Source organism: Leishmania infantum, chromosome 22 (assembly GCF_000002875.2).
Source record: "Leishmania infantum JPCM5 genome chromosome 22".
Lineage (NCBI taxonomy): Eukaryota > Euglenozoa > Kinetoplastea > Trypanosomatida > Trypanosomatidae > Leishmania > Leishmania infantum.
In genome coordinates, this window is record NC_009406.2 from 41,161 (window position 1) to 66,221 (window position 25,061).

The window sequence follows — 25,061 nt, forward strand, 5'->3', positions numbered from 1 at the left end:
ATCCACTATTAGTTTGCGCTTGCTCAATACGAGCTGATGTTCCTCGTTGCGCCGGCGGCGCTCCTCGACTTTGCGGTGCAACTCCTGGGTCTCTTGCTTGATGCGTTGCAGCTCATCCTTTTTGTTAGCCACCTGCGCTTCAATGGCACTGCTCGTGTTTCGGATAGTTTCCTTCTCGAGGTCCCACTGCTGCGTCATCTTGGCGTGCTCGCCTTCGAGCTCCTGTAGGGATTTCCGTACGGTCTCTAGCTCGCTTGCCTTCTCCGTTAAATTCCCCTTCAGCACGCGCCACCGCTGAATGAGCTCCGTCACGTGCGACTTGTCCATCTTGTGCAAGTAACTGTTTTTTTTTTCAAAGCCAAAGGTGAAGATGACGCTGAGGAGGTTCTCCGTGCGCGCTTCTATGTGTGGATGTGCAATCCACGTTGGACACGGTGCGCGAGGAGCACGCTGCTATATCTGTGAGGAAGGAGGAGCAATGAGCCGCCGCGCAGGGCGAGAGCGAGGCAGGGGTGAGAATGGAGGGATGGAGGGAATTCGCGCTTTGCGGGCACGCCACCCCGGAGAGCACGAGCACGCGCAAGAGCGTTACGGCGGTGTGTGCGTAAAAATTCGCTCATTCGCGTGCTTCGATGGGCGCGACTCGGAAGACATCCGCACAAAACTGCAGGAGTGAGAACCGCTCGTCTTATCCGCTCATAGTCGACGAAGTACGAACACGTATACATGTGCCACCCCTTTTTATCCTGCTTTTCCATCATGCAGGAGAAGACAAGTCTACCAGCGCGTCCATGCAAAGAATTCGGACCGAGGGACTCTTAACCATTTTTACTTTTTCGAATCCTTGTTCTCACCCGCATTGATGTCTCTCGATACAGCGCTTCTGCTTAAAAAGCATGCCAGCATTTTCCTTCTCTCGGTCTTTGCGCATATGTGACGCCAAGGCAGGCACACACGCACACACACACACACACAGAGAGACAGCACCAAGTGAATGTCGATAAGCCGGACGAGAGAGAGCGACAGACACACACATACACATAGAAGAATAGAAGGACGGGTGGGGTGAGGAACGAAACCACGGCGTCGAAGACGTGTTGGAGCGCACGTTGGGAGAGAAAGTGATTGGGCCAAGTGGGTGTGAGGGCGGGAAGGGGGGCGTCCACGCAGACCGACAGGGGGGAACACGGAGAAAGCAACACCTCTGAGAAGCAGCAGCACGATGTAGGGGAAGAGCGCGCGCGCACACGCACACGCACAACGGAGGAAGCACAAACGGGGAGATGGTGGTGATGAGGGAGTGCTGGCCAGCGGCAGGAAATAAACGCGCGCGGCCCCGCTGATAGAAGTGTGATGTAGGCGCTCTATAGCACCGGAAACAACAGCGCAGAAAAAGCGAAGAGCACTCCCACAAGAGCTCGAAAAATGGAGGGGGAGCGTACCCGTGCTGCGCAAAACAACTCAAAAAAAAAAGGACGACAGCGCTGACGGTGATGTTGATCAAAAAATGGAGTCGTCAAGATTAGAAAAGGAAAACAAGAAAGGCCAGAAGAAAAGTCTGGAGAGGGAGAGTCACGGAGAGAGGAAAAGGGCTTATGTGGAGTGCTTGAGAGAGAGAGACAACGGTGGGATGGTGTGTGTGTGTGTGCGGGGGGGGACACCATATCGACGCGGCCATGAGATGAGTCGGTGCCCATGACGCACAAAAAAACGAGGACAAGAACAAAAAGTGGTACAAAGTGGTGGAGGGAAAAGAGGGTGAAATTCAGGAAGAAAATGATGGTGCACACATAGCCAGCCCCGGCACTCCCACCTCCCTTAGCATGACACGTCACGAAAGGAAAACGAGCGAGTGATGCATGACATAGCACCGATGGGGAGGTGTCAAAACGTGGGGAGCAAGGGGGGTGGCCGCCTTGCGCGCTCAGTGTGTTTTCGACTTTACATTTTTCGCGCTCTCCTCTGAAAAGGCGTGCCAACTGATTTTCTTTTTTTTGTTGTTTTGAAAGCCCCTTACCGCGGGGCAAAGATGTGCTCATCTCGGCGTGTGTATCCCTGTCGCACACACCTGACGTGATCACACCGCTTCACGCTTCCATAGATGTGCCGCTGTCTGCTCATTTCGCTGTTGCTTTTTTCTTTTTGTTGTTTTTGTTCCTGCATTTCACATTTGTGCCGTGTCAGTGCCGAGCCACCACCACATGGATCAACGGGCGTACAAGGAGTATGGAAGACCAGAGTAAGAAGGTGAAGGGAGAAACGCAACCAACAACGCAGGGAAAAAAGAGGCTGTCGAGAATCCCCGGGGGTAGTGGTGGTGGTGGGTGGATGGAGTACATTAATGACATCACAAGACAAAACTCCGCCTACACTCGTTCGCCTTACATTCTCCAAAACAAAAAGAAGCGGCTCCTTCCCTGACCGAGAGGCACGCACCCCTTTCCCCTCTTGCGCTGCGCTTGCGGACGTCGGTTGCCCACCCGCATGTCAGCAAACGGAGCGAGAAAATCGCGGCATCATGAAGAACGCAAGCAAGGCGAAAAGGGAGTAAAGGGTTGGCGGTGCGGGTGGGGTAGCAAAGGGAGAGGAGAGATCCAGGGAGGAAGCGCGAATACGTATACACAATCGGCAACGAGGATGACGAGCAGAGCCATTGCCACCCACGACCGCACAAAGGCACTGCCAGAACAGAGATGAGGTATCCCATATCAAGACTCTTTTACATCTACGCCCAATGCGTCCTGCAGTGACGTAATGTGCTTCACCGCGTCTTTGCGTCGCTGCCGCCACTCCCCCTCCAGAGATTGCAGCCCGTCCGTACGGAACAGGATACGCATCAGCTCCTCGTAATAACCCTTCCGCTGCAGATCCGTGAGGGGCGACTCCATGGCTCGCTCAATCACGGCGATGTCCTCCTGAATCTCCAGCAACGTGATCTTTTCGGCGTTGTTGTAATCCCCTTCCGCGATGAAGACGCGAGCGTCGCTGCGAATACCGTGGTCAAACAGCTTCGCCTTCGGCGACACCGGCAGCAGTTTGCCGCGGTGGACTACCTGCGCATCCGGTTTTAGCTCGGGAACCGCGGCCGCCACCGCCAGGATTAGATCCGACACGGAGGAATCACCGTTCACACTCACCGGCACCACCTGGTTGAGAGAAGGGATGTGGCACTCCACGGTCAGCTGCACTCGCCGGCGCTGGTTGTCGTCGTCATTGCCACCTTCACCGCTGGGCACCTCGGCCGCCACACTCGGTTCCTCACTGCGCGGGGAAGGTGGGAGGTCGGCCGCCTGCGACGGTGCGGCGATGGAGGGAGCCGCGGTCGCGTTTTGCGATCCCTGTGGCCAGGGAGAGTTGCGTTGGCCAGTGGCTAGCTGTACACGGCCGCTCCCCGGTGCGGGCGAAGCACCGTTGTTCGCTGCAGAAAGCGGCGGTGGAGGCGGCTGCGGGGATGCGGCGGGAACAGAGCTCGCGGTATCCGAGGTGCCATCCCCCTTCATGAGCCTGTTTTGTGACCCGGTCGACTCGGTGCTTATGGAGCGGAGCTGGCGCGCCGAGTTCTTGGGCCGATGCTTGAGTACTGTGGTGCTGCGCTTCGCTTTCGCGGTATCCGGCGGCGCTTCTGCCGGGCTCATCGTGCGCGCAGCTGCGCTCGTGTAGGTCGGCATCGGCTCAGCAGTCTTGCTTTTGCGAACGGCGTCCGCACTTGTGCTGACGGTCGGGGATAGGTGAGCAGTCGGGCGTGACGACTCGAGGTTAGGCTCCTGCTGTTGCTGCTGCGGTGGCACGTGTGCGACCGCGGGCTGTCGCGGGGGCAGCGACTGGCGCTGCGAGTGTGTGTCAGCGGGGGTGGCAATCATGAGGGAGCCGAAGGGGTAATCGCACACGTATGAGTTGTCGTCGGCGACGAGCCCGTTGTACAGGAGACGCGTGTTAGGGTCATATCCGTACTCTTCGATAAGAAACGAGCGCAGCTCCCCCACAAGGCAGGTGACAGGGAGAGCCAGGTCAATGGTCTCGCCCCGAGTAGATCGAATCTGAGCTTTGGTTTGCTCTGGCTGGGATCCGTAGTATGCCATGGTGCTATGCTGGGAAGAGAAGGCCTGCCGGCGGCGGCGGCAGAGGGGCAAAATGACGTGCGCACGGACACCGAGCCTCCACACACAACAAACCAGGAAGCTGAAAGAGAAGGATTAGCAAGAGACGAACAAACCAATCAAAAAAAAAGAAACGAAAAGAAAACAGCGACCACCACACCGGTGACAATTACGACACGGACGAGCGAGCGTTCGCTGGCAGCGTGCGAAGGGGGTACAGCAAGAGACGGAGGGCGACACACAAGGACGTGCTCACGCACAATAATACTAAAAGAAAAGGAAGAGACGACACAATGGCTTGCCCACCAAGGCGACGAGAGGAACAAGTGTCTGTGTGTGCGTCACGGCTGTATTTTGAGCACAGCCAAGACCCCGGCGATACAGTCAATGGTCCAAAGCGGTCGGCAGCACTAATGCAGCGCTCCGGCTCCGTTTATTTGTCGGGGTCGCCTCTTTCTTGCCGCTACTTCCTCCTCTACTTAGTACGCGGGGAAGGATGGGGACAGGGAGGGGGGGGGCACGCAGCGGAGAGGGCGAGCAAGGCTATGTGTGTTTGTGTGTGTGTGTGCGTGCGTGCGGATAATGAAGGCACCCTGGATGATCACCGCAGAAGAAAGGACGAGCGATGAAGGTGCGAGTGCGTGCGTGCGTGCGTTGCGTTTTGTGTGTGTATGTGTGTTTACTAGTTTTCATTGGGTAAGGCACTGCTTCGCTCGCAGTTCGGGCATCGTGAACGCACAGGGGGGAGGGGAAGAGCGAAAAAGCAAAGGCGAATAGTTCTGTGGTTGCCGCATGGAGAGAGGGAGGGAGGGAGGGGGGAGAGACATAAAGGCGTACCGCCATCTACGAAGGAAAGCGGCGAGCAGCGGATATTGTTGTCTGCCCGTCACACGCTCCCGCGCCTCACTGCTCGCAGCAGTGGGGAACAGGGCGAGAGTAGGTTGAATACGTTTGCCGAGCACGCGTCCCAGCGATGCCCCTGTGGAGTGTAGAGGTACCGGAATTTGTGAGAACAGAGAAGTACACGCAAGTTAAACAGAGATGGGCCGGCATTCGGATCGACCTGCGCGGCAAAACGCGTGCGAACGAGCAGCAGCGCTTCCACCACTGCGGCGTCACGCGAGCGGAGCGTACTGCACGGGCTGCCCTGGTATCCGGTACTCTCGCGTGTGGCGCACAATGACGTGCTCGAAGCTTTGGTCTGGTGGAACCAGCGTCCCAACGTACTCTTTCAGCTCCATCTGGTCCCACAACTGCGGGCGCAGCTCGAAGAGTGCGCGGAGGCGAGCGGCAAAGTCGATGCTGAGGGACTCTTTCGGTACCCACCATACCGTATCCTGCATGCTGCCACCAAAGCCGCCGCTACGCGGCTCTACCACCACGTAGCCACGCAGCTTCTCCATGAGAGTCTTCTGCGCCCCTGCCGCGCCCCGGTGCGGGATGCCAGCCACGCCGAAGAGGGACGACGGAATCGCATCCATCCACGCCTTTGCGAACGTCTCCAGCGGCAACCCACAAGCAACCTCGCCGGTGCCGAGGGTTCGGTGGACAACGGCTTGGTGCGCATCAAACACACCACCGGCGAGACCCACCAGCACTCGCGGCAGGTTTAGCAGTGCTGGCATCCCTACCAGCACCACGGAGTCATTGTCTTTCGTCGCCTCACCTGCGCCTCGCCGCGCGCCGTACACGGCCTCCAGTGAACGTAGCACGACGTCCGGGTAGACGGACGGACAGAGGTGCTCCCGCGCGGCAGCCCAAGAGGCATCGCATGGCTCTGCGGCGTCGAGAAACGCCAGAACCGCTGCCAAGGACTCATGCGCAAGGGAAGGATGGAGAAGGCGAACGAGGCCACGGTGCACGACCGCGCCGATGCTCTGCAGCAGATCGGCGAGCTCCGCGGGACTGCTGCGGAACATGCGAGCGAGTTGCGCAAAGGTGTACCCGCGCCCTGATGGACCGGCGACCCCACTGCCACTGCTGCCCCCGTCGGTGCCCTCGAGTTCCTCGATAGTCAAGTACGACTCACCCAGCACAGCCGACACGTTGTCCTGCGGATGCGCGGCATGACTGTCAAACATGTGGCTCAGGGAGGCGACGACGACGTTATTTGTGTACTGGCGGACTCTGGATGCGGGCAGAGGAGTAGCCGTGACTGTGGCTGTTTCCTCAGTGTTGCAGACATCACTGCCCCTTCCTCGAGACTCACAGACGGCAGACCTGCCGGCGCGGTTGAGCCGTCGCGTTGCCAGCAGCATCGTGTTCGAGTACTCGACGCGGCGGACGGAGCGGGTCGACTGTGCGTCGTGCAGACAAAGCTGCCCGTCACCCTTCATGACGAACACGACTGCGACGTCACCACTACATATTGTCGCTGAGGGGGGCGACGAGGCACGCGCCCGCTTGCTTCTGGCTGCACCGTTGCCAGCAGAGGGGCTCGGGTACACCTGCTCCTTCAGCTGCTTCACGCACGCGTCATCGACGGAGACGAGTCGGTACTCGTGCCGGCACGCGAAGTCGGAGCGGACAAATATGTGATCCATACACGCGTTACGATTAGGATTGGCGGTGATGGCAACGGCGGAAGCTTCAGAAGACGGACAGAGCAAAATTGTGAGCCGAACGTACGCCGTTTTTTTTTTCTCTATGAGGATACTGCTATTTTCATATGCACGGCGTTTCTATGAATAACTGTGTGAGCCCCCGTAACGAACGCGGCGCGCCTGGATGACGGAAAGGGCGATACACCACTAAACGATATGTCTTCCTTCCCTTTGTGTGCCTTTACACCCTCGCGCTATCGGTGGCGGTACATCGCTGTCCTCGTGCGCGGGTAGTGATAAGAGGCGCGAGGGACGAGAAACAGCGAAGGGCGCATCCAAAAATAGCAACACAAGATGTGCCGGGGCAGCCGGGAGGAGGGGAGGCGGAGTACGCAGAGACACTCCGCAGCACATCGCCAGTACAGCAACCGTCGAAGAAAACACACACACACACAAGAGGAGAGAGGTGCGAAAAAAAAGGCGAGTGGTGCACATTGAGAGAGAGCGCTCAATACAGATGAGGGTTGGGCGGAGTTGTCGCTCGGTCGAGGGGCTGTGATGACGTGTTTGCGGCCTTTCTCCGCGAGCATGCGCTATCCTTTCAGGCAGACAAAAAGCTCTGCGTTAGCCACTCCATACTCGAGTTGCAAGAGAGAGAGAGGAAGACGCAAAAAATGCCACCGTAGCCACTACACCACGGCATCCCGTTCGCATATCCTCTGTCTCCGCATTAGGAGGAGGAAGGGATCTTGCGCACGCCAGCACGTGCACCTCGCTGTAAGCAGGTCCTTTGAATACGTTTTCTTTGAGTGTTTGGCATATTAGCGTCGCACACATACAATGAAGAGAGAAGATGCAGTTCCTTTTCAAGTGTCCATTCTGCCATAGTGTATGAGGACCGAGCTCCATTTTGCCCCGGCCTGCCACAGGCCGCCCAAGGGCGGAAGCGGTGGAGCTTGCATCATGCGGGTTGCAGCGCGTGGTCCAGGTGCATGCCGGATGTGCGCAAGGAGGAAATCGGGCAGCCTCAAGTCAGCACCCTCTCGGAAACCCTGCACCCTGCCCATAGGCCGTGCGTCTTCCTCAGTCGCATTAAGCGGGGCCGCATTCCATAGTATGCTCGGGTGACTGGTTACATTCGGGTCTGGAGGACCCTCCCCCTCCTTTCCCCTCCGATGATGCAGCGTGGGGGTTCTCTCGCCGTGCCTCTGGCATCTGTGCGGCACCCGCCCACCCGGCCAACCGTCCGAGATGCCGCACATGTCGCGCACGTGCACTTTGGGGCTGATTGGTGTGGACCGTATCTCGCGTTCTTTACGGAACACTCTGGATCCTCAGGCCTTTCCATGCCTTGCGTGAGTCTAATACATCATGCCAGCTCTACATGGCAGCGGGCGCGCACAGTGCTCGCACTTTCGGAGATTTGGTCCTGTCCCAGGATGAAGTTGTTGCCTTATGGGGGCTCGCTGCCGCCATCTTCCGTTTCCGCCAATACCGCCGTGAGAGGCTTGTCTGGATGGCTTGCCCGCATGCGCTGTGACAGGTGGGACGGTGCCCTGAGTCTGACGCAGCAGGGGGCACTCAGCCCCCCCTCCCCCAAACCCGCACGCCCTTCCTAGGAGCGGGTATGTCAAGCGGAGGGGGCCCGTGTACAGACATGTGCGTGCGCGCAAGGAACTCACAGCTTGTCCTCCTGAAGAGGCAGAGAAAGGGGGTGCCGTGGGCATCCGGCGAGAGCAGCCCATGCAGCGTGAGCGACGTTTGCGTCGTCGGTCTGTTGCGTGCAACACCACAGCGTGAAGAGAGGTCTGCCTTCAGCCTCGAGCGGCCCGCGAGTCTGGTGTCGCATATGGGGCGCAACGCCCGGTCGGCCGCCCTCACAGCAGTAGGCAGCACACCATCTGCGCCCTGTCTTGTCGTGGCCAGTCACCCGTTGGTGTGGGAACCCCAAGGCGCGGGCAGATGGCCATGCAGAGCGGGGCGAGCATGTTTTCCCGTCGCCTCTTGAGAGCAGCATCCCTGTTCTTTCGTGTCAAACAGTCGCCGCCAACTACCTCTTGCCGTCGCGCGTCGCATCGCGTGTCGTGGTTTCGGGAGATGCCGGTTTGGCATCTGAAATTGGTGGCCAGGCCAGTAAACCAGGCAATGGACTTTGGCTCCCCTGAAGCTGCTGACTGTGCTCGCATGTCTACTTTGTCGTCATGCTGCAGCTCCCGATGGCCACAACGGTCAAGTTCAATGAGAGGCGCACGCGACGGGCCAGCAGCACCCACATGGGTGCCCGAATACGTGAGGACCACAACAGAGCAAAAAAAAAACGAAAAAAAAACGAAACGAGAAGGGAAAAGAGGAGAACGAACAACAGCGAGGTAAAGACTAGGGGAAGGAAAGCAAATGAAGACAAAGTAGTCGAAGACGCACGTGCAAGTACGCGGGGGCGGGCTGACTGAGCGGACGGACGGACGGGTGGGCGGTAGAACCGCAGAGAACAGAAGAGAAAACGAACAAACATATTCACACATACATAAACATACACATGCGCATTTAACAAAGAAGAAACAAAAACAGCACACATGATAGATGCAACAACAACATGTGGGGATGCTCTAGAGGCCCATGACGAGCGGCTGCTGGGGAAGTCGGCGGCGGCAAAAAGCGGCTTGAGCAGACATTACGGTCAATGAAAAGCCTGCTTTGCTTACATTTTCTTCTTATCGCCGCCGTGGACGGCTTCGGCTGTCTTCGCGCAGAGAGAAAGAGAGAGACAACATGTAAAAACGAGGGGCGTGATGCAGAGATTCTTGCGGAATACTCGACGCTGATTCCGAGGCAGCCCACCAAACTCTGTGCGTGCGTGCAGATGATCCCTTCGCCACGGCATCTTGCTCTCTTGCACGCATCAGCTACAACACAGATATATATATATATGAAACAAAACGACAAGAGCAGCAGCAAAGGCCTGAAGCTACTTGGAGAAACAAACGCTTAAAAGTACACACAAAGGTGCGAGCACATCTTACAGCACAATCGTGAGAGAACACAACAAAGGAACACAGAAGAGAGGGAAGTGAGGGGAAGGAGGCGCAGGAACGTCACTCCCCTCCCGCCTATGACGGCAACGGTGGCCAGCGAGTCGCTAGCAGTGACCCAGAGCGAGGGCGGGGGCGATGGGGAAGGACGTGCCGGTGACGAAGAAAAGCGAGAGCCAAAAGGAAATCAGAAGAAGGTAACATAAAGGCACCCTGCACACCATTTTCTGCTCTTCGTCGTCACCCCTTCAGTTTTGAAACGAGGATGCCTCGGCGTAGGGGTTGTGCGAGAAGGACCCACGGGCCGCTACACTACTGTGCGAATTCTGCACGCCACCGAGTGGCCGCAGCAGTGGCTGATGACCACCATAGCTCTCCGAACCCGTTGGAGCGCGTGAGAGATGCGGCCGCGAACTGGTTTGGCTGTTACCAAGAGAGCCGTCCATGTACGAGCCGTTTTGGGACATGACGGTGCTGCCCTGGAAGGGTTGTAGGTTAGCCTGTGAGTGCGACTGAGAATGAGCGTGGTGGCACAGAGATCCGCTCGCGGTGGTAAACGACGGCGGGTGGGAGAAATCCTGCATGCTGCCTTGCACCGCACTGTGGCGCAACGGCGTGCGGCTGTGGCTGAGAAGCTCTTCGTCACCGCTGACGATGGGGATCTGACGGCACACATGCAGGAAGCTGCACTCGTTGCCGAAGCGGCAGAGGCCCTTGCGATGCTCGCGGCAGATCTTCGACTTCGGCATGTGCAACAGCATGCCGCCATTTTCCTCGTACCTCGACCAGAGGAAGCGGGTGGGGCAAACATTGTGGAGCGCAATCGGCATCTGCTCCCTGTTATTTATGCTGTGGCCGCTATAGGCGTCGCCGCCGGTGGCAGCCATGTTCGTCTCTCCGTTCGACAGAGATGCGGCGGCGCTCCCGTTTTCACGCTCGGCGTGGGCCTCTACCATAGCGGCCGATTCTTTCTCGCGTGGTGGATCAATGATGACGGCAAGGCCCAGAGGGAATCCCTCCATGTTGCACTTGGCGCCATGTGCAGGGCAGCAGGACGGCGTCTTGAACGCCTCGTGCCGAAGCTGCTCCACCACACTGGGGTTCGCGTGCACCTGAAAGCAGCGGTCTCCTTGACGGCAGCGTCCTTCCATGAATAGGCGGCAGAGTCCGGGGACGAGGCCGTCGTCCTCGAAGGCGAGCGTCGGCTCCACGGCATTTATGGGGATGGATAGCTTCGTGCTTGCCGTGTCAATGGCAGAGATTGAGCTCATTCCTGCGATGTACTTGCCAAGCCTCTGGCTGCAGATCAGCGGGGACCGCGATGCGCGGTCGCTCTGTCGCGGCCTCAAAAGAGTGCCCGATTCAAGGGAGCATGCCATGTTACGGTTTCCATACAACCCGGCAGGCATCGAGTTCGCGGCGGACCCCACGCGCACTGTGGGGAGTGACGAGTGGCTACCGAAATGCGGCGAGTAGCTCATTTCTTTGGGAATGGAGTTGAAGACTGCAGCTTTCGACGGTCTATTCGCTCATAATTCAGCAGGCAGTGGGAGGAGAGGGGGGCGTGAGAGCGGGCGTTTGCCAGTGCGAATGCCTTCGTTTTTCTTCTGCGAGCGCGCACACAGACGCACACACGGTGTCCTGCTTCGCAGCACTGGGGGGGGGGGTGTCGATGCGGTGTGAGAGGGCAGTGCAGCCGACAGGTTTAGACAAAAATGGACAACAGACAACGCACACCGCAAAAGAAAAAGGTGAGGAGAAAACTGAAATAAGCGGAGAGACAACGAGAGGTGAGCGTATCGCTCAATACGTCTGCGATGTGGTGGTAGCTTCTTGTGTTGATGCGTGTTTCGTTACGGGCATGCCGGTGCGTCGTAGACACGTGTGCGCACGCGAAAAAACGAGAGAGAGACGCACTCACACACGACGACAAAACAATAACGCACTCCACGCGCGTAGAAAGCGGACGCGGAAAGGGAGAGCGCGTGCGTGAGAAAGGAAAGAGAGATGAAAAGAGAAGGTCACAGAGGAACGCAGAGCATACATTTTCTTTTATCAGTGAGTCCACATTCTCTGCCCGGACATCAGGAGCTCAAATCCACTCGGCTCCTGGCTTGCCACAGCCGCTCCCACATTATGCCGGTCGCCATATCGTGTATCCGCCTCGGGGCGGCTTAGGCTACCCACACCAGTAGGCAGTGTGAGAGCCGGGAAGTGGGATGTGCTCGGGCCACGCTGATACGCTGCCTCATCATATAAATCATAGAAACGCCTTCACTGTGGCAGGCCGCTTCGACGCAATGCCATCCAGGGCCCGAGCGCCGACATCCGCAGCGATGCATCGCTCTGACCACTCCCTACGCCGTAGGGTGCTTGTCGCCACCGAAGGCGATTCGGGACTGGCAGGGGATGGGGCTTGCTTGGCTTTATCACAGAGTGGGGTGCTGGACCCAGATATACCCCGCGCTACGGTGCCTTCTCTACCTGTCATGAGGGTAAAAAAGATCCTTTTTTTTTTCAGCCTCTCCATTCCACCACGAACACGTCCACAAATGTATACGCGTGCACACAACCACAGGTGCCCTACCTCTGCTGCACCATTGCCTCATCCTGGTCGTCGAGGATGAACCGTGCTGACATTGACTTGCGCCGTGCACCCCACCGACTGTCCTCCTCCTTTTTCGTCTCCCCTTTGGATAAATGCTGCGCGGTAGGCGCCAGACGGACTCAGGGTGCACCACTTGCCTTCATCCAAAGCGGGCCGTATCCAGGGTCCTGCTCGAGGGCGGAAGCGGTGGAGCTTGCATCATGCGGGTTGCAGCGCGTGGTCCAGGTGCATGCCGGATGTGCGCAAGGAGGAAATCGGGCAGCCTCAAGTCAGCACCCTCTCGGAAACCCTGCACCCTGCCCATAGGCCGTGCGTCTTCCTCAGTCGCATTAAGCGGGGCCGCATTCCATAGTATGCTCGGGTGACTGGTTACATTCGGGTCTGGAGGACCCTCCCCCTCCTTTCCCCTCCGATGATGCAGCGTGGGGGTTCTCTCGCCGTGCCTCTGGCATCTGTGCGGCACCCGCCCACCCGGCCAACCGTCCGAGATGCCGCACATGTCGCGCACGTGCACTTTGGGGCTGATTGGTGTGGTGCTCGAGAGTGGAATAGAAGGAAAGAGAGGCGACGGAGAAGTGATGACAGTAGAAACGGAAGCGGGTGGGGTGAGGGACAGTAAAACGCCGCTGGCGCCACCATCCGAAAGGAAACGCGATCAGGCCTGACCTACCGCGCCCATAACGAGGGAGCGCCTCAACTGGCTCAGAAGAGAGAGGCGCGGCATTCGCGCACTCGAGCAAAAACCCTATCCACGGACATCAGGCGTAGTATCGGGCATATATGCGCATATGCATACCTACATGCATACATGCAGGTGTATATGTATCTTCGCCTTGCGGTGCTGGGTATGTCCTGCAGCCGGTGGACTTTTCCCCGTTACCTTTGATGTCAACTGTCAAACCATAGTCCGAGAGAGAGACCACAGGGGACGAGAAAAGAAGAACGATGCCCATGAGCGGTGCGTACCTGCGATGGAGACACGGAAACGGCTCAAAAACACGGAAGACGAGGAGGCAGGCTGTTGCGGAGAAAGAGAACACATCTAGCGCAGCGGGTGACCACACGGATGGCACCGCACACGCGCAACAGAAAAAAAAAAGAAAAACGAAGGCAGCATGAAGTGCGAAAAATACAGCTAAAGAACGCGGCGGGGGTAGGGGGAGTGTTGGGGTGGAGGGGAGGACAGGGGCAGTGAGCACTAAACAGACACGCCAACCGGCATCGTATTATCGCCGTTTCATGGCGGCAAGAGCATGTCTATGGTTTTCTCGTCTGTGTGTGCATGTATGTATATATATATATATGTGCGTGTGCAGAGACCTTTCTACCCATGTTAGAGTACCACGCCTGCATGGCTGCACACACGACACGGCGCACATCGCATATGTGCATGCCGCTTTACCTGACATGTTCGGCGTGGAGGGAAAGATAAAACCGGCGAGTGGCGACCAGGATGCACGCACCTAAGGGGCAGCGTTCGTCTCGCTTCTCCTTTGCCACCGGTCTCGAGTCTCGCCGTGGTGGAGGTGCGGCGCGGCTCCCGTCAACGGTAAGAGGACGGGAATGCCAGCGACGACACAGGTGCAATGGCAGCGGCAGAGTGATAAAGGGCAGCAAGCATCACAGCACTCAGCCGCTGTCCTGCGGCGACTCCTCCTCCTGGACCCTCTCCTCCTCCTTGCTCTAAAGAGACTTAGGCTAGACGCGAACTGGCACCATCGGTGCCGCAGGGTCGATGGTCATGTGCAACGGCTTTCCCTTCTCCAGGGACTTGGCAAAGATCTCCTTGCTGCCAGCGCACGAGTTCTTGAGTGCGTAGAGAGCGGCGACGCAGGAGAGAAGGGTGCGCTGCTTGTGTCCTTCATTCTTGCGCTCTGCCTTGCTCCAGTGCCGCTCTCGGTACTTCCAGATGCCGCATAGCTGATCCAGCAGCGCAGGGTCGGCAGCGACGGAGAAGATGTAGCGGACCGCTTGCTGGCGGAAGGCTTGCCCAACGTGCGACGTCTCCCTACCCACCAGCTCCACAGCGGAGCGCAGCTGCGAGATCATGGGCACATGCCGCTGGAAGGCGATGTACCGCGCCGGAAGCCGCTCTGCCCCGGGTATGGGCTTCTCGGACTTGAGCACCTTCACTTGAATCTGATGTGCCTTATCAGCTGTGTACTTGTGCTGGCCGCACCGACTAGACTTGGATGCGCAACAGTAGGAGTCGTTCTGCAGCTTCGCGTAATTGCCCCCAGGCGCCATCATCATCGCGGATGCTGCGGTCCCAGCGGCGACGCCGCTACCCAGCAGAGTCGAATAGTACGGCTGCTCCTGCAGCAGACTCCCTGCTTTGACCGGCAGCACCGCCGTCCTGGCTCCATTCACGGGAAACACCGCGTAGCCCGCGCACCACACGGTGGTGGTGCACGACGGCGCCGTCGAACCCGCTGCCTCCTCTGCCTGTGCCGCCGCGTCCTCACTGCTTTCCGGCGGCCATATGTCGTGCGTCTCGTAGCAGCACTCCACATAGATTCTATCCACCGCCGGCCCAGCAAACTGCAGGACTGCTTCGCGCTTCTTGTGCTTCTTGTCGTGAAACATCCACGTGTAGTACCCGCACTTCCTTGCGGACGCGACAATGAGACGCACCGGCACCTCGACAGCCGGCAGGAACACGTTCGCGGGGGTGACCGCGCTCACAAGACAGAAGCACCGGGCGTATCGCGGCGGCTGTGCCGGGACACGAACTTTCTGCAGCACAAATGACAGCTGCACCTCGTCAGCCGGACGAGAAGACGGGACAGGCATAAGGCGCATGTCGGAGCTGATGCCGGGCACCACGTTTCGGCGGCGCTTCTCCTCCGTGTCTTTTGTCGAGTATAGCGTCGACTCCACGGCCCAGTCACGGTGGTAGCGAGGAACGGGGCGGCCGGCTGCGTAGGCGCGCAGCACCCCATGCGGGCGGAACACAGCACGGAAGAGGTTTTCAATGTACAGCAGCTTGCGCGGCGCCGCCCATGCAGCGGTGCCGGCGTGACAGTGCGCGGAAGGTTCCGCTAGCAGCACACTGCGGATGAACTGCGGGTACTGTACTGTCAGCGTTCCCTTCTCAGCGTCCTTGATAGAGAACACCTTGGCGAGCACGCAAAGGTACGTGGCGGCCTCGATATACGTCTTGAGTCGCTGGAACAGGGCCTTCGTAGTGACGTTGCGCACAATGACGTGGCGTCCCATGTAGAGCGTGTTGCTCTTCCAGCGTACTGGCGCCGATTCTTTCCTGGCAGCACTCTGTCGGATGATGCGTAGGACGTAGACAGGAGTCACCTCCCAGTTCACCGGCTTCTGTGACTCGGCGGACGACGGTGCTACCGGGGCGCCTGCCTGAAACACTTGCTCGACGTTTACCACCATCTCCAGGGCGCCTTCCGTGGACACACCAATACTGATGCGGTGGCCTTCGATGATCGGACTTGTGCCGAGGCCGAGTCGGCGCAGCAGCGCGCAGAGCTGCGTCAGCGACATCTCGCCGCTGCGGTAAGTATCGTGTGCCAAAAAAGCCTGCACCACACGCTCTTTCGCTCGCGCTGCCACACAGGTGTTGAAGATGTCTAACATAACCTCCATCGGCAGCGGTAACGGCGCGTTCTTCAGCGCCTCGCGACGCTCGAGGTGGTTCAGTCGCAGCACGCGAAACGCGATGCGCATGGAGCGCTCACTGAAGCAGCCGTCCTTTGTCGGAATGAACGGGGCGACTGTGTCCTCTTGTTCGGCTGCCTCGATACCAAATACCCCTGCTGCACACAGCGACGGTGACTTCGCGCACTTCATAAAAGAGACGGGTGCGACAACCTGGCCACCAGTTGCTACGCGCCGCGCTTCGTAGAGTTTCTGCACCGCCATAAGCCGCTGGAGGAACGCCCACACCGCGTCCTCGGTGGTTTTGAAGACAACAAAGCAGCGATTCGGCGCCTGCGGCGGGTGCGGCAAGTCCTTTACGGGAGCACGCAGCACCAGAAGTTCCCGCTGCGCAGCCGTTCTGCTCTCCGACAGTAGGAACGCGGCAAAGCTGCCGTAGGTGTACGATGATGTAGAGGTGGGCGACTTGCCCGTTGCGCTGTACGTGTAGGATGACGTGCCGCTGCCCCCCTCTGCTTCGCGCCGCTTCGCTCTGTCCACGGCGTGGTGATGGATGCCTTCACTATCCGTGTAGGAGGAGTAGCTGTAGGACGGATACAAGTAGTCGTAGTAGCTGTCTTCGCTGGCGTACGACGAGCCGTAGTAGTAGGAGTCGGACAAGTCTGCGTAGTCGCCGCTGTAGCTGTAGTAGTAGTCCGACGAGCCCGACGCCATCTCAGCACCCGGCTTGGCCCGTCTCCCTCTCTGCTCTCCGGAAGCAACAGAGGAGGAGTACGAGTAGTAATAGCTGCTGTCTCCGGTATACGAATAGGTGTCTGAGTAGTAGTACGAGCCGTCGGAATAGTAGTATGAGCCGTCCGAGTAGTAGGAGGAGCCGCCCGAGTAGTAGTACGAGCCGTCCGAGTAGTCGTATGAGCCATCCGTGTAGTAGTACGAGCCGTCTGAGTAGTAGTACGAGCCGTCCGTGTAGTCGTATGCGCCGTCCGTGTAGTCGTCTTCCTCATCGCTGTAGCTGTAGCTGTAGCTGTAGGTGTACGAGCCGTCCTCATCGTCCGAGTCCGAGTACGAGTACGACCCCGTGGACGCCACATTGGTGGCAGCTGCGGCAGTCGACGTCACCGCTGGCGGGGTGGCGCCTGTGGACCTATCGGCACGCCCTGCCGCTGGTGTGGTGTGCTGTCGCCCTGCACCTGCCACCCCCGCCTTGGGTGCCCTCAGCGCGGGTGGTGAGGCGGTCCCTGTCTCGCTGTCGGAGTAGCTATAGCTGTACGAGTCTTCGTCATCATTGGTGTAGGAGTAACTATACGATCTATCATCGTCCTCGTTTGCATTCGTCGGCCGTTTCTGGCTACTCGCGCTGTCGGCCGCAGCTGGTACTGCAGCGCCGGCTGTCCCCTCGTTCGGCGAAGAGGGGGCGCTGTAGCTGTAGCCATAGCTTTCTCCAGATTCCGCGTTTTTCGTAGGCTCTGGCTTTGATGGAGAAGGCGTCTTCTTGCTCTGTGCGTTTTTAGCGGCGGGAGCCGCTCTCGGCACGCGGCCCTGCGACTTTTCAGCGGTGCTGTCGGTATAGGAGCCGGTGCCGTCTGAATAGCTGTACGAGTACGAGTACGAGTAGTCGCCGGTGTAGGAACCGGTGTAAGAGTAAGAGCTGTCGGTCATTGGCACGGTACGTCGAGGCCACTCGTGCGACGTGTACGTGCCTTTGCGTATGTGTGTTTTAGAGAACTCGCGAACGAAAATGGAGAATGAAGCAGTTGTGGTGAAAAAAAATGACGCAGCAGATTTCTATGCCTTGGGTGCGTGCGTGCGTGCGTGTGCTTTATGGGTGTGCAGGAGTTTGTTTCTGAGTGCCTCTATGACGAGCACCACCACAACACCGGGGGCAACAACAAAGAAAAGTAGATACGTCACCACCAAACCGATCGTGGCTAATGTCGCTCAAGTGTCACGTGCGTGCACTGCCCGCAACCTCGGAAATGTGCCTCAAAAAGATATGTAAATGTGAAAACAAAATTGGGAGAAAAAGAAAGCGGCGGATCACATGAAGCTAAAGAAGGTTGGCATACGCATGGCGCAAGGAGCGTGTGTGAACAAGACGCATTGAAAGCCAGTGCACGTAATGGCATACACGTCATCACCAGGACATCTTCGACTCAGCTAAATCGGCCTTGGCTACCTCCGCAGCAACAACAAAACAACAGAACAACGGAGAGGGGTGCCGACAGAGCAGCGAAGGAGCGTGTGCACGTAGACAGAGCACACGGGGACCGAAGCGCGCCGCACCCTGTTTGGCGTCCTTTCCCTTTTGCCCACGCTCCCCCTTCTCTCACGCGGTTTTCTTCGCCACTTATTTTTTTCGCGTGTGCGGGTATCTTTGAGAGGGAGGCTTGCCTTTTTCCTTTCTCACGCTTATCCAGCTGCGTTAGAGAGTACCGCGGCTAAAGACACACACAAACACACAGAAAAAAAATGCTGATAGACAGCCACGATAGATACAAACATATATGCATATATATATATATGCGTGTATATATGTATGCCTTTATTTGTGTATATATTTGTGCCTCTCTCTTTCCACATATAAATAAATATATATATTGGCATTATATCTCGTTCCTTGTTTGTTTTGGCGTGAGAAATCCTGCGCATCACCTGCCCCACCCAGTTCACCAACCAAATGCCAGTTGGGCGCGTCGGTGAACGTTGATGCGCAATGTCTCTCTACTTGATGCATGCATCCCAGTGCGTGAGTGGGCATGGGCATGGCTGTGTGCGTGCGCGCCGTGTGTAAGCGAGGGGGGGGAAGGCGGTGGGAGACACCCCTCGGGGAAGATTAGGAAGAGGGAGGAGAGAGAAAGGCAGGCGCGAATGGCTATTTGGGGTTCTGTGCAATCCGCCCATGCAATAGGAAAGCCGACAGACACCTAAGCTCACTTACCCACACAAAGAGAGAGGAGGGAAGATAGCCGATGGAACAGGAGAAGCAGCAGTGAGGCAACAACCGAAAAGAGGACAAGCTGTAGCCAGGAGTCAGAGGAAGAGGGGCTGTGCATGTGTGTGCGTGTGTGTGGGAGGGGCAGAGCGGCGATGCAGGGTAGCGGCGAAGCAAAGTGGCGTTCTGATCCTTGTTGTGTGTGCTTGCGTGCGTGTGTGTGTGCGTGTGCGTGTGCGTGTGTGCGTGTGCGTGTGTGCGTGTGGTTCGGGGGTTCTTCTATCCAAGAATGCAGACGCAGCGGCCTTACTCGAGTCTCTCTCCGTCTCTCTGTCTCTCCCTCTCTCAACATAACGAAAAGAATGAAAACAGACACCGACACTCTGACGCGGAAAAAAGCACGTGCACAGGCACGCCTCCACAGGGACGCCAAAATCACAAAGACAAGAAGAGCGATAGTAAAAGAACAACAACAAACGACGAGCCGCTAAGAACTCCTCGACAAGGAGGATGGAGGAGAGAAGTCGGCCGAGTCGAGCTGAGCCAGTGCTCAGCATCCCTGACACTTACGAAGAAGTCCCACTGACCAAAAGTGCACGGACAAGGACGCAAAGAAAAAAAAAGCAAAGAGAGCCAGAGAGCGGGAAGTGCACTCGAGGGGTGGGAGACGAAGACAAGAGGGCTGCCATCAACGCAGCGAAAATAAAAAGGAAGAAAGATCAGCACCGTGGCTACACAGACACACGCACAACATGGGAAAACTCACACTTAAGCCGCAGTGGCTTCGAGGAAAGGCGCAAAGGAAGGATGAAAAGGGGGGAGGGTGCCGATGTCTGCAGCGAGGACCGTGGCGCCTGTGAGCGAGAGATGCATGAGGGCTGTTCACCACATCCCCCCTTTCTCTGCCCTTCCTGCTCCGCGGATACATCCTTCTGCGTGTCTCCGCACGACTGCCACAGGTGAGTGAGTGCGTGCTTGCGCGTTCCGGGGAGAGGGAGGATGAGGTAATGAGCAGCCAGGCAGATACGTGCACGCTTCTGCTTGTGGGATATATAGAGAGAGAGGTATATACGTATAGGACGAAAAGGACATATTTGTGTGTGGAGGGGAAGGGGGGAGGTAGGCCGGAGGACGAGAGGTAAGAGGAGAGAGAAGGTAAAAAAAAATGTTTTATGGAACAAAGAAAAGCGCCCAACAAACCACAGAGGAACATGAAAAAAAAAGGCGGGGGCCAAGAAGCGAAGAACGGCTGATACACACACACACACAGACGCAGTCATGAAGGCCACCGCCACCACTACTTCAACGAGAGCAAAACAGAGAAAGGCTTAAACAGAAAAGGAAAACATGCTCACCATGCCTGGCTATCTCCGTGTCCGTCATCGATACAGCCGTATGCGCAAAGGCGAACACGCGTCGATCTAGAGAAGAAGAGTGCGCAAAAAGAAAAAAAGGAAGACGCCGGCATCCCCCGACAGGGTGACTCACCGCTCCATCCGATAAGCCCCAGTTCAGCGATGCGGCCTGCATACGAGCCGCCGTACAAATAGCAAACATAATGGGAGAGAGAGACCAGCAGATCAACGCCTCCCCAACGTGCGCGATCGCACCTGTGGAACCAAACGCCTTCCCAAGCAATACATATATATATATACGTATATATATATATAACAAGGGCGAATCACTCGCTGCGCAGGTGGGGGTGTGACCAGGTGACGTTGCACCCCACAAACTTGCCCACCGAACACGCCCACCTCGTTCGCTTTCCTCCGCATTCTCTCCTCCCCGACCCACACACGCTGTCAGCGCAGAGCGTGTGCGTTCGTACACTTCAACAAACAAGGAAAGACATACACGCGCACATAAACACACAGCTTGGGAGACGGACGGTGAGGGGTGGTAAAGGAAGGAGCAGTGGCACAGCAAAGGGAGAGATAGGTGGGGGGGGGGACGGCAGCCGCTATAGGTATCCAAAGAAAGCAAAAGAAAAACGAAAGTGAAAATGCGTACCTGAGTCAGCGCGGTAGAGCACACATACACATCTATCCGCATATCCCTGCGACGGCGCCTTACCCCTCACCGCTCTCACCGCTTCCATCGCGTTGCAGCTGCTTGTATTTATGCACCGGCGCGGCCTCTAGCAGAGAACACAGAACGGCACTGGGTTCACAGACATGCATGCACGCGTGCCTGCGCACCATAACGGGCTCGGGAAAAGGAAAGGAGGTGGAAGACTGAGGGAACGTTGCACGGAGGAGAGGGATAGATAGGAGGAAGAGGGAGAAGGCTGCGTTGTATGAGACACGCAGACGCCTGCAGCGCGCAGGAGACGCTCAAAGCCTGCCTAGAGGTGAGTGTGCGTATGGGTGGGTGGAGGCGGAGGCGGCGGCATTGCCAGAGGCACAGAGAGCGAACTGAGGCAGGAATACAGCTGGGCAAGCACAAAGAAAAAAAGGGATCAATACATCCGCCCCATGACAGCAAAACAACCAAAGGACAACGTGCCCGTTACGGCGCTGGAGAGAACACCGTAGAGAACGCGAAATTGAAAGGCAAATGAAGCGGTTCAGAAACGCATGTCGTAACACGGACCAAGGCAGGAGAGGGGTGGTGACATAACACCAGTAACAACAAGACGAATGATTCGCAGCCAGAGACACTACCGGAATAGAGAAGTCTGTGCTTGTGTGGTGGCGGAGGGGCAGAGACCGCACACACAGGGAATGAGCCCACCAGTGTGTGTGTGTGTGTGTGTGTGTGTGTTTGCGTATGTATCAGCGCGCAGCGATACATCGGCGCCGAAGTGCCAGGGGCGGAGGGGATAGAGGGAGTGGAGAGTTGCCGAACGTAGGAGCGGGGGTTTACGCAGTCTTCGGACGCTGTGTCGCAGTGGTGTATTGCGAAATCTGCTCGTTGAGGTCAGTGCACACGTTGTTGACAGCGATCGTGGCCACCTCGACGGCTCGCGGGCCCACAACCGGCACTTTTTGCATCACCGTCGCGCAGTTCCGCGCCACCGCCGCATCGGCCTCCTTTTGCTGAATGACGGTAATCATGTGCTGAGCGGACGGAATCAACTGCGTCAAACGCCAGGCTATGTACAGCACGCTGCTGATGATGTGAATGAGCACGTGGAAGGCCGCCGTCTTGGTGACGTCGAACTCTTGGTAGTTGCTCACGTACGGCTGCGTCTTGGCCGTCACCTTGGTGCGCACAGCGGTCACCTGCTCCTTGGCGTTGTCCACAGCGTTCTGGGCAGAGTGGCGCGCGTTCTCCACGGAGGCCCTGGCCGAATCCACTTTCGCCTTCGCGCTCTCAACGTACGGGTCAGCCTTCTTCCGGGCATCCTCGACATACTCGTGCGCGGCATTCACAGCCTTCTTTACAGCCTCCTGCAACTGCACCTTGTGCTCCGAAGCGAGCCGCTGCCCCTCATGCACGTAGGACTGCACAGTGTTCATCGCGTTCTGCACGCCATTCTGGGCGGCGTCAGGGGCTTTCTGCACGGTCGCCGCGGCACCCGAGATGCTCTTCTGAGCATCCTGTGCCTTTTCGTTTACGTCGACGTGCACCTGCGAGGCGACACCGTCGATTCCATCGACCACTTTCTGGACCTGCTGGTGGGTATCACGCGTGCGAGGCATTGTATCTTGACGTGCTGTTTCTGTGTTTTACGCTGCGGCTTCTCTGCGGAAGCCTCGAAAGAGGTCAGAGCACCGTCACAATTGCTTGGGGAACGCCGAAGGAGTTAGTCAAGCCGCCAAAAAAAAAAGACAAAAAAAAACAGACGACTTATAACTAATAGACTGCCAAATTACCTCTGCCAGTGCCACGTGTACGATGACGGCAAGGGTTGCTAAGCTGTGTGGGTGGCGGGCAATGAGGGGAATGCGTGAGGTGTGCGAGAAGCAAAAAGATAGATGTGGCCAAAACACGCAGAAGCAAAAATGAAATCAACGAACGAAAAAACAGGAAATGCACGAGGAATACAGGCGCAGCGTGGGTGTGGGTGTATGAAAAGAGTAGCAGCAACGGCAGACTCGAAAACGGAGGTGTACCGTGCCGTGGAGGTGGGCGATGGGGTCGAGCTGCTCTTGTGCGTGTTGCTGGTGGATCTGAAAGCGTGAGAGAAGAGAGAGAGGGCGAGAAAGAGGGAGGAGCAGAATCGGAATAACGTGGCTCATATCTGAGATTTGCACCATGGTGTGTGCGTTGGAAACGAAAAGAAGCGAAGCAGCGGCGCATAGAAGGGAGAAGAGAGAGGGGTGGGAAACAGAGAAAAAGTGTCGGCGTGGGTGCATGTGCCAAGGGCATAGTTCATACAACGTGCGCTGGGTGCGCCAGAGAGGACGCTGCAACGCGCAACCACGGCGAAGGGTGGATAGTGGCGCACGTGCGGAATTCTTGTTCACTTTTGTGATTTAGTCCAGTGCCGCTGATCGGGTCGAGACCAGGTCTTCGTCGCTAGGCCGGCCCATGCATCGATCAGGAAGGTGCTTCCTTCTGACGCTTGCTCGCGAGGTTTATCTCCGTCTTTTTTTTTCTAATGTGTTTACGGATCGGTGATGGCGTAGATTTGGATGTGAAGCTTCGCTGTGGAGCATGCGTGGATTGCCATGCTCAGATACATCGGGTGTCCACCAGACAAGAGATCGAAAGATGAAAGCAGCAAGAACACGAAATCGCGGACGAGGAGTGCGGGCGCGATGCCCAAACCACCTGGGGAAGGTCAAGCAAAGAGGTGCCAGCGAGACCAGCGCCTGGCCCTCCACACCCACATGGACGACGGGAAGAGAGCAGAGTAAGCAAGCGATGAAAAACGAAGCGAGGAGAGACAGGAGCGAAGAATAACACAGGCGGACGTAAAAAAATGGGGTAAAGACGACGTCATGGGCGACAGAGAAGTAGGGCGAGAGGGAGAGGGGGGGGAAGAGCGTGAACAAACCCACCCACCAACCACACACAGACGCGCATAATAACAGAACACACCGTCAGCAAGTGAAGAAGACGACAGCGAAACAGCCAAAGAGAGCGCGCGAGTGCGCGTCTGCAAGCGGGCGCGGCGGTGCAGACAACGCAGCAACACACTCGCACCTGTGTGTCTGGGGAGAGAGAGAGAACACACACATGATGGAGTAGACACAGACAGGCAAACATGACCGAAAGCAAGTACCCAACAAAAAAAAACGAACGCACACAGAGAAATGCACAAGCACATTCTCCTCCCTTTCTCCTGCAGCCTCTTGGCCTTCAGGCGACATGGCCTGATTCTGTAAAGATGAGGGGCACGCGTCTGCGCTTGTTTGGATGTGTGTGTAGAGGCGCAAGAGCAGTGAAGGCAGAGGGAGAAACCGAAGAAAAGACCTGATACGGATTAAACCGACAGGGGCCGGGTGGGAGTGCACAAAGGGGCGAGGCGAACGAGAGGGCTGTGGCAAGCGGGTGAGACAGGGCTCCTCGATGACAAACCATAAAAATACGAAGAGACCGTAGTTGCCCTGCGCAAGAAGGCAGCAGTACCCAGCGGCAGCAGCATCAGCGGCAGCGAGGGAAACACGAAAACAAGTGATGAGCTGTGTGTCTCTCAGTGTCGCTGTTCTCGTGCAGATCATCACCTCCTCCCCCTGACGCACGCATCTACACTCCGATACCCGGAGACACACACACACGCAATCACAGACACACAAGGGGAGAGGAAGAGAGACACACGCTATCATCGCCTGAACAATGGAAAAGAAAAAGCGCAAAAGAATTACAGGGGGCATGTGCTCGTGCGGTTGGAGTGGACAGGGCCCACAAAGAAGAGGGCAAAAAGAAGCGCCGACCAAACAAAGAAAAAAGGGACGAGGAAATCGTCTGTTGCACAGTTACTCACTGACCCCCTGCTCCGTCACACAACGAGGGCCCCTCCCCCCCCCCCGCACAGATGTACGACTGCCGTTGGTGGGAAAAAACGAGCGAGAAAGTGAGAGAGAAGGGGGTGAACTGGAACAAACAAGAACGTCGCACTGAGGCGGTGAGCGTGTCAGCACATATTGCCTCCATCGATCCGACTTCCGGCGTGCGTGCAGCCGTCCCTCGCCTACATACTGAGAGCCGCACCGACAGGAATAGAGCGCGTCCTCCGCACACGAGCATAGATGGGTGTATATATGCCTGTGCTGAGTGCTGGCAAGAGTGCGGGGCCGCTACCCTTACAGCTCTCGGTCTCAGTGGCAGGGAACATGAAGG

The 25,061-nt window shown here is 57.3% G+C and overlaps 6 protein-coding genes across 6 annotated transcripts; all 6 read right to left on the bottom strand.

Moving 5' to 3' along the window:
* On the bottom strand, window positions 1-327 carry LINJ_22_0010 (conserved hypothetical protein; the record flags this gene model as incomplete). The annotated part of the gene is made up of 1 exon (XM_001465495.1): window positions 1-327. A coding segment is annotated over one exon (327 nt), but the record flags the coding sequence as incomplete, so codon positions are not given.
* A 2,381-nt stretch (window positions 328-2,708) lies between these two features.
* LINJ_22_0020 (conserved hypothetical protein) lies at window positions 2,709-4,079 on the bottom strand (the record flags this gene model as incomplete). The annotated part of the gene is made up of 1 exon (XM_001465496.1): window positions 2,709-4,079. One exon carries the CDS (start codon window positions 4,077-4,079, stop codon window positions 2,709-2,711), a length of 1,371 nt encoding a protein of 456 aa, XP_001465533.1.
* Window positions 4,080-5,212: 1,133 nt separating this feature from the next.
* LINJ_22_0030 (conserved hypothetical protein) lies at window positions 5,213-6,640 on the bottom strand (the record flags this gene model as incomplete). Its single annotated transcript, XM_001465497.2, has 1 exon — window positions 5,213-6,640. The coding sequence occupies one exon, from the start codon at window positions 6,638-6,640 to the stop codon at window positions 5,213-5,215; it is 1,428 nt and encodes a 475-aa protein (XP_001465534.2).
* A 3,277-nt stretch (window positions 6,641-9,917) lies between these two features.
* On the bottom strand, window positions 9,918-11,150 carry LINJ_22_0040 (conserved hypothetical protein; the record flags this gene model as incomplete). The annotated part of the gene is made up of 1 exon (XM_001465498.1): window positions 9,918-11,150. One exon carries the CDS (start codon window positions 11,148-11,150, stop codon window positions 9,918-9,920), a length of 1,233 nt encoding a protein of 410 aa, XP_001465535.1.
* Window positions 11,151-13,975: 2,825 nt separating this feature from the next.
* Window positions 13,976-17,557, bottom strand: LINJ_22_0050 (conserved hypothetical protein; the record flags this gene model as incomplete). The annotated part of the gene is made up of 1 exon (XM_001465499.1): window positions 13,976-17,557. One exon carries the CDS (start codon window positions 17,555-17,557, stop codon window positions 13,976-13,978), a length of 3,582 nt encoding a protein of 1,193 aa, XP_001465536.1.
* A 4,134-nt stretch (window positions 17,558-21,691) lies between these two features.
* Window positions 21,692-22,474, bottom strand: LINJ_22_0060 (conserved hypothetical protein; the record flags this gene model as incomplete). Its single annotated transcript, XM_001465500.1, has 1 exon — window positions 21,692-22,474. One exon carries the CDS (start codon window positions 22,472-22,474, stop codon window positions 21,692-21,694), a length of 783 nt encoding a protein of 260 aa, XP_001465537.1.
* Between the last annotated feature and the right edge of the window lie 2,587 nt (window positions 22,475-25,061).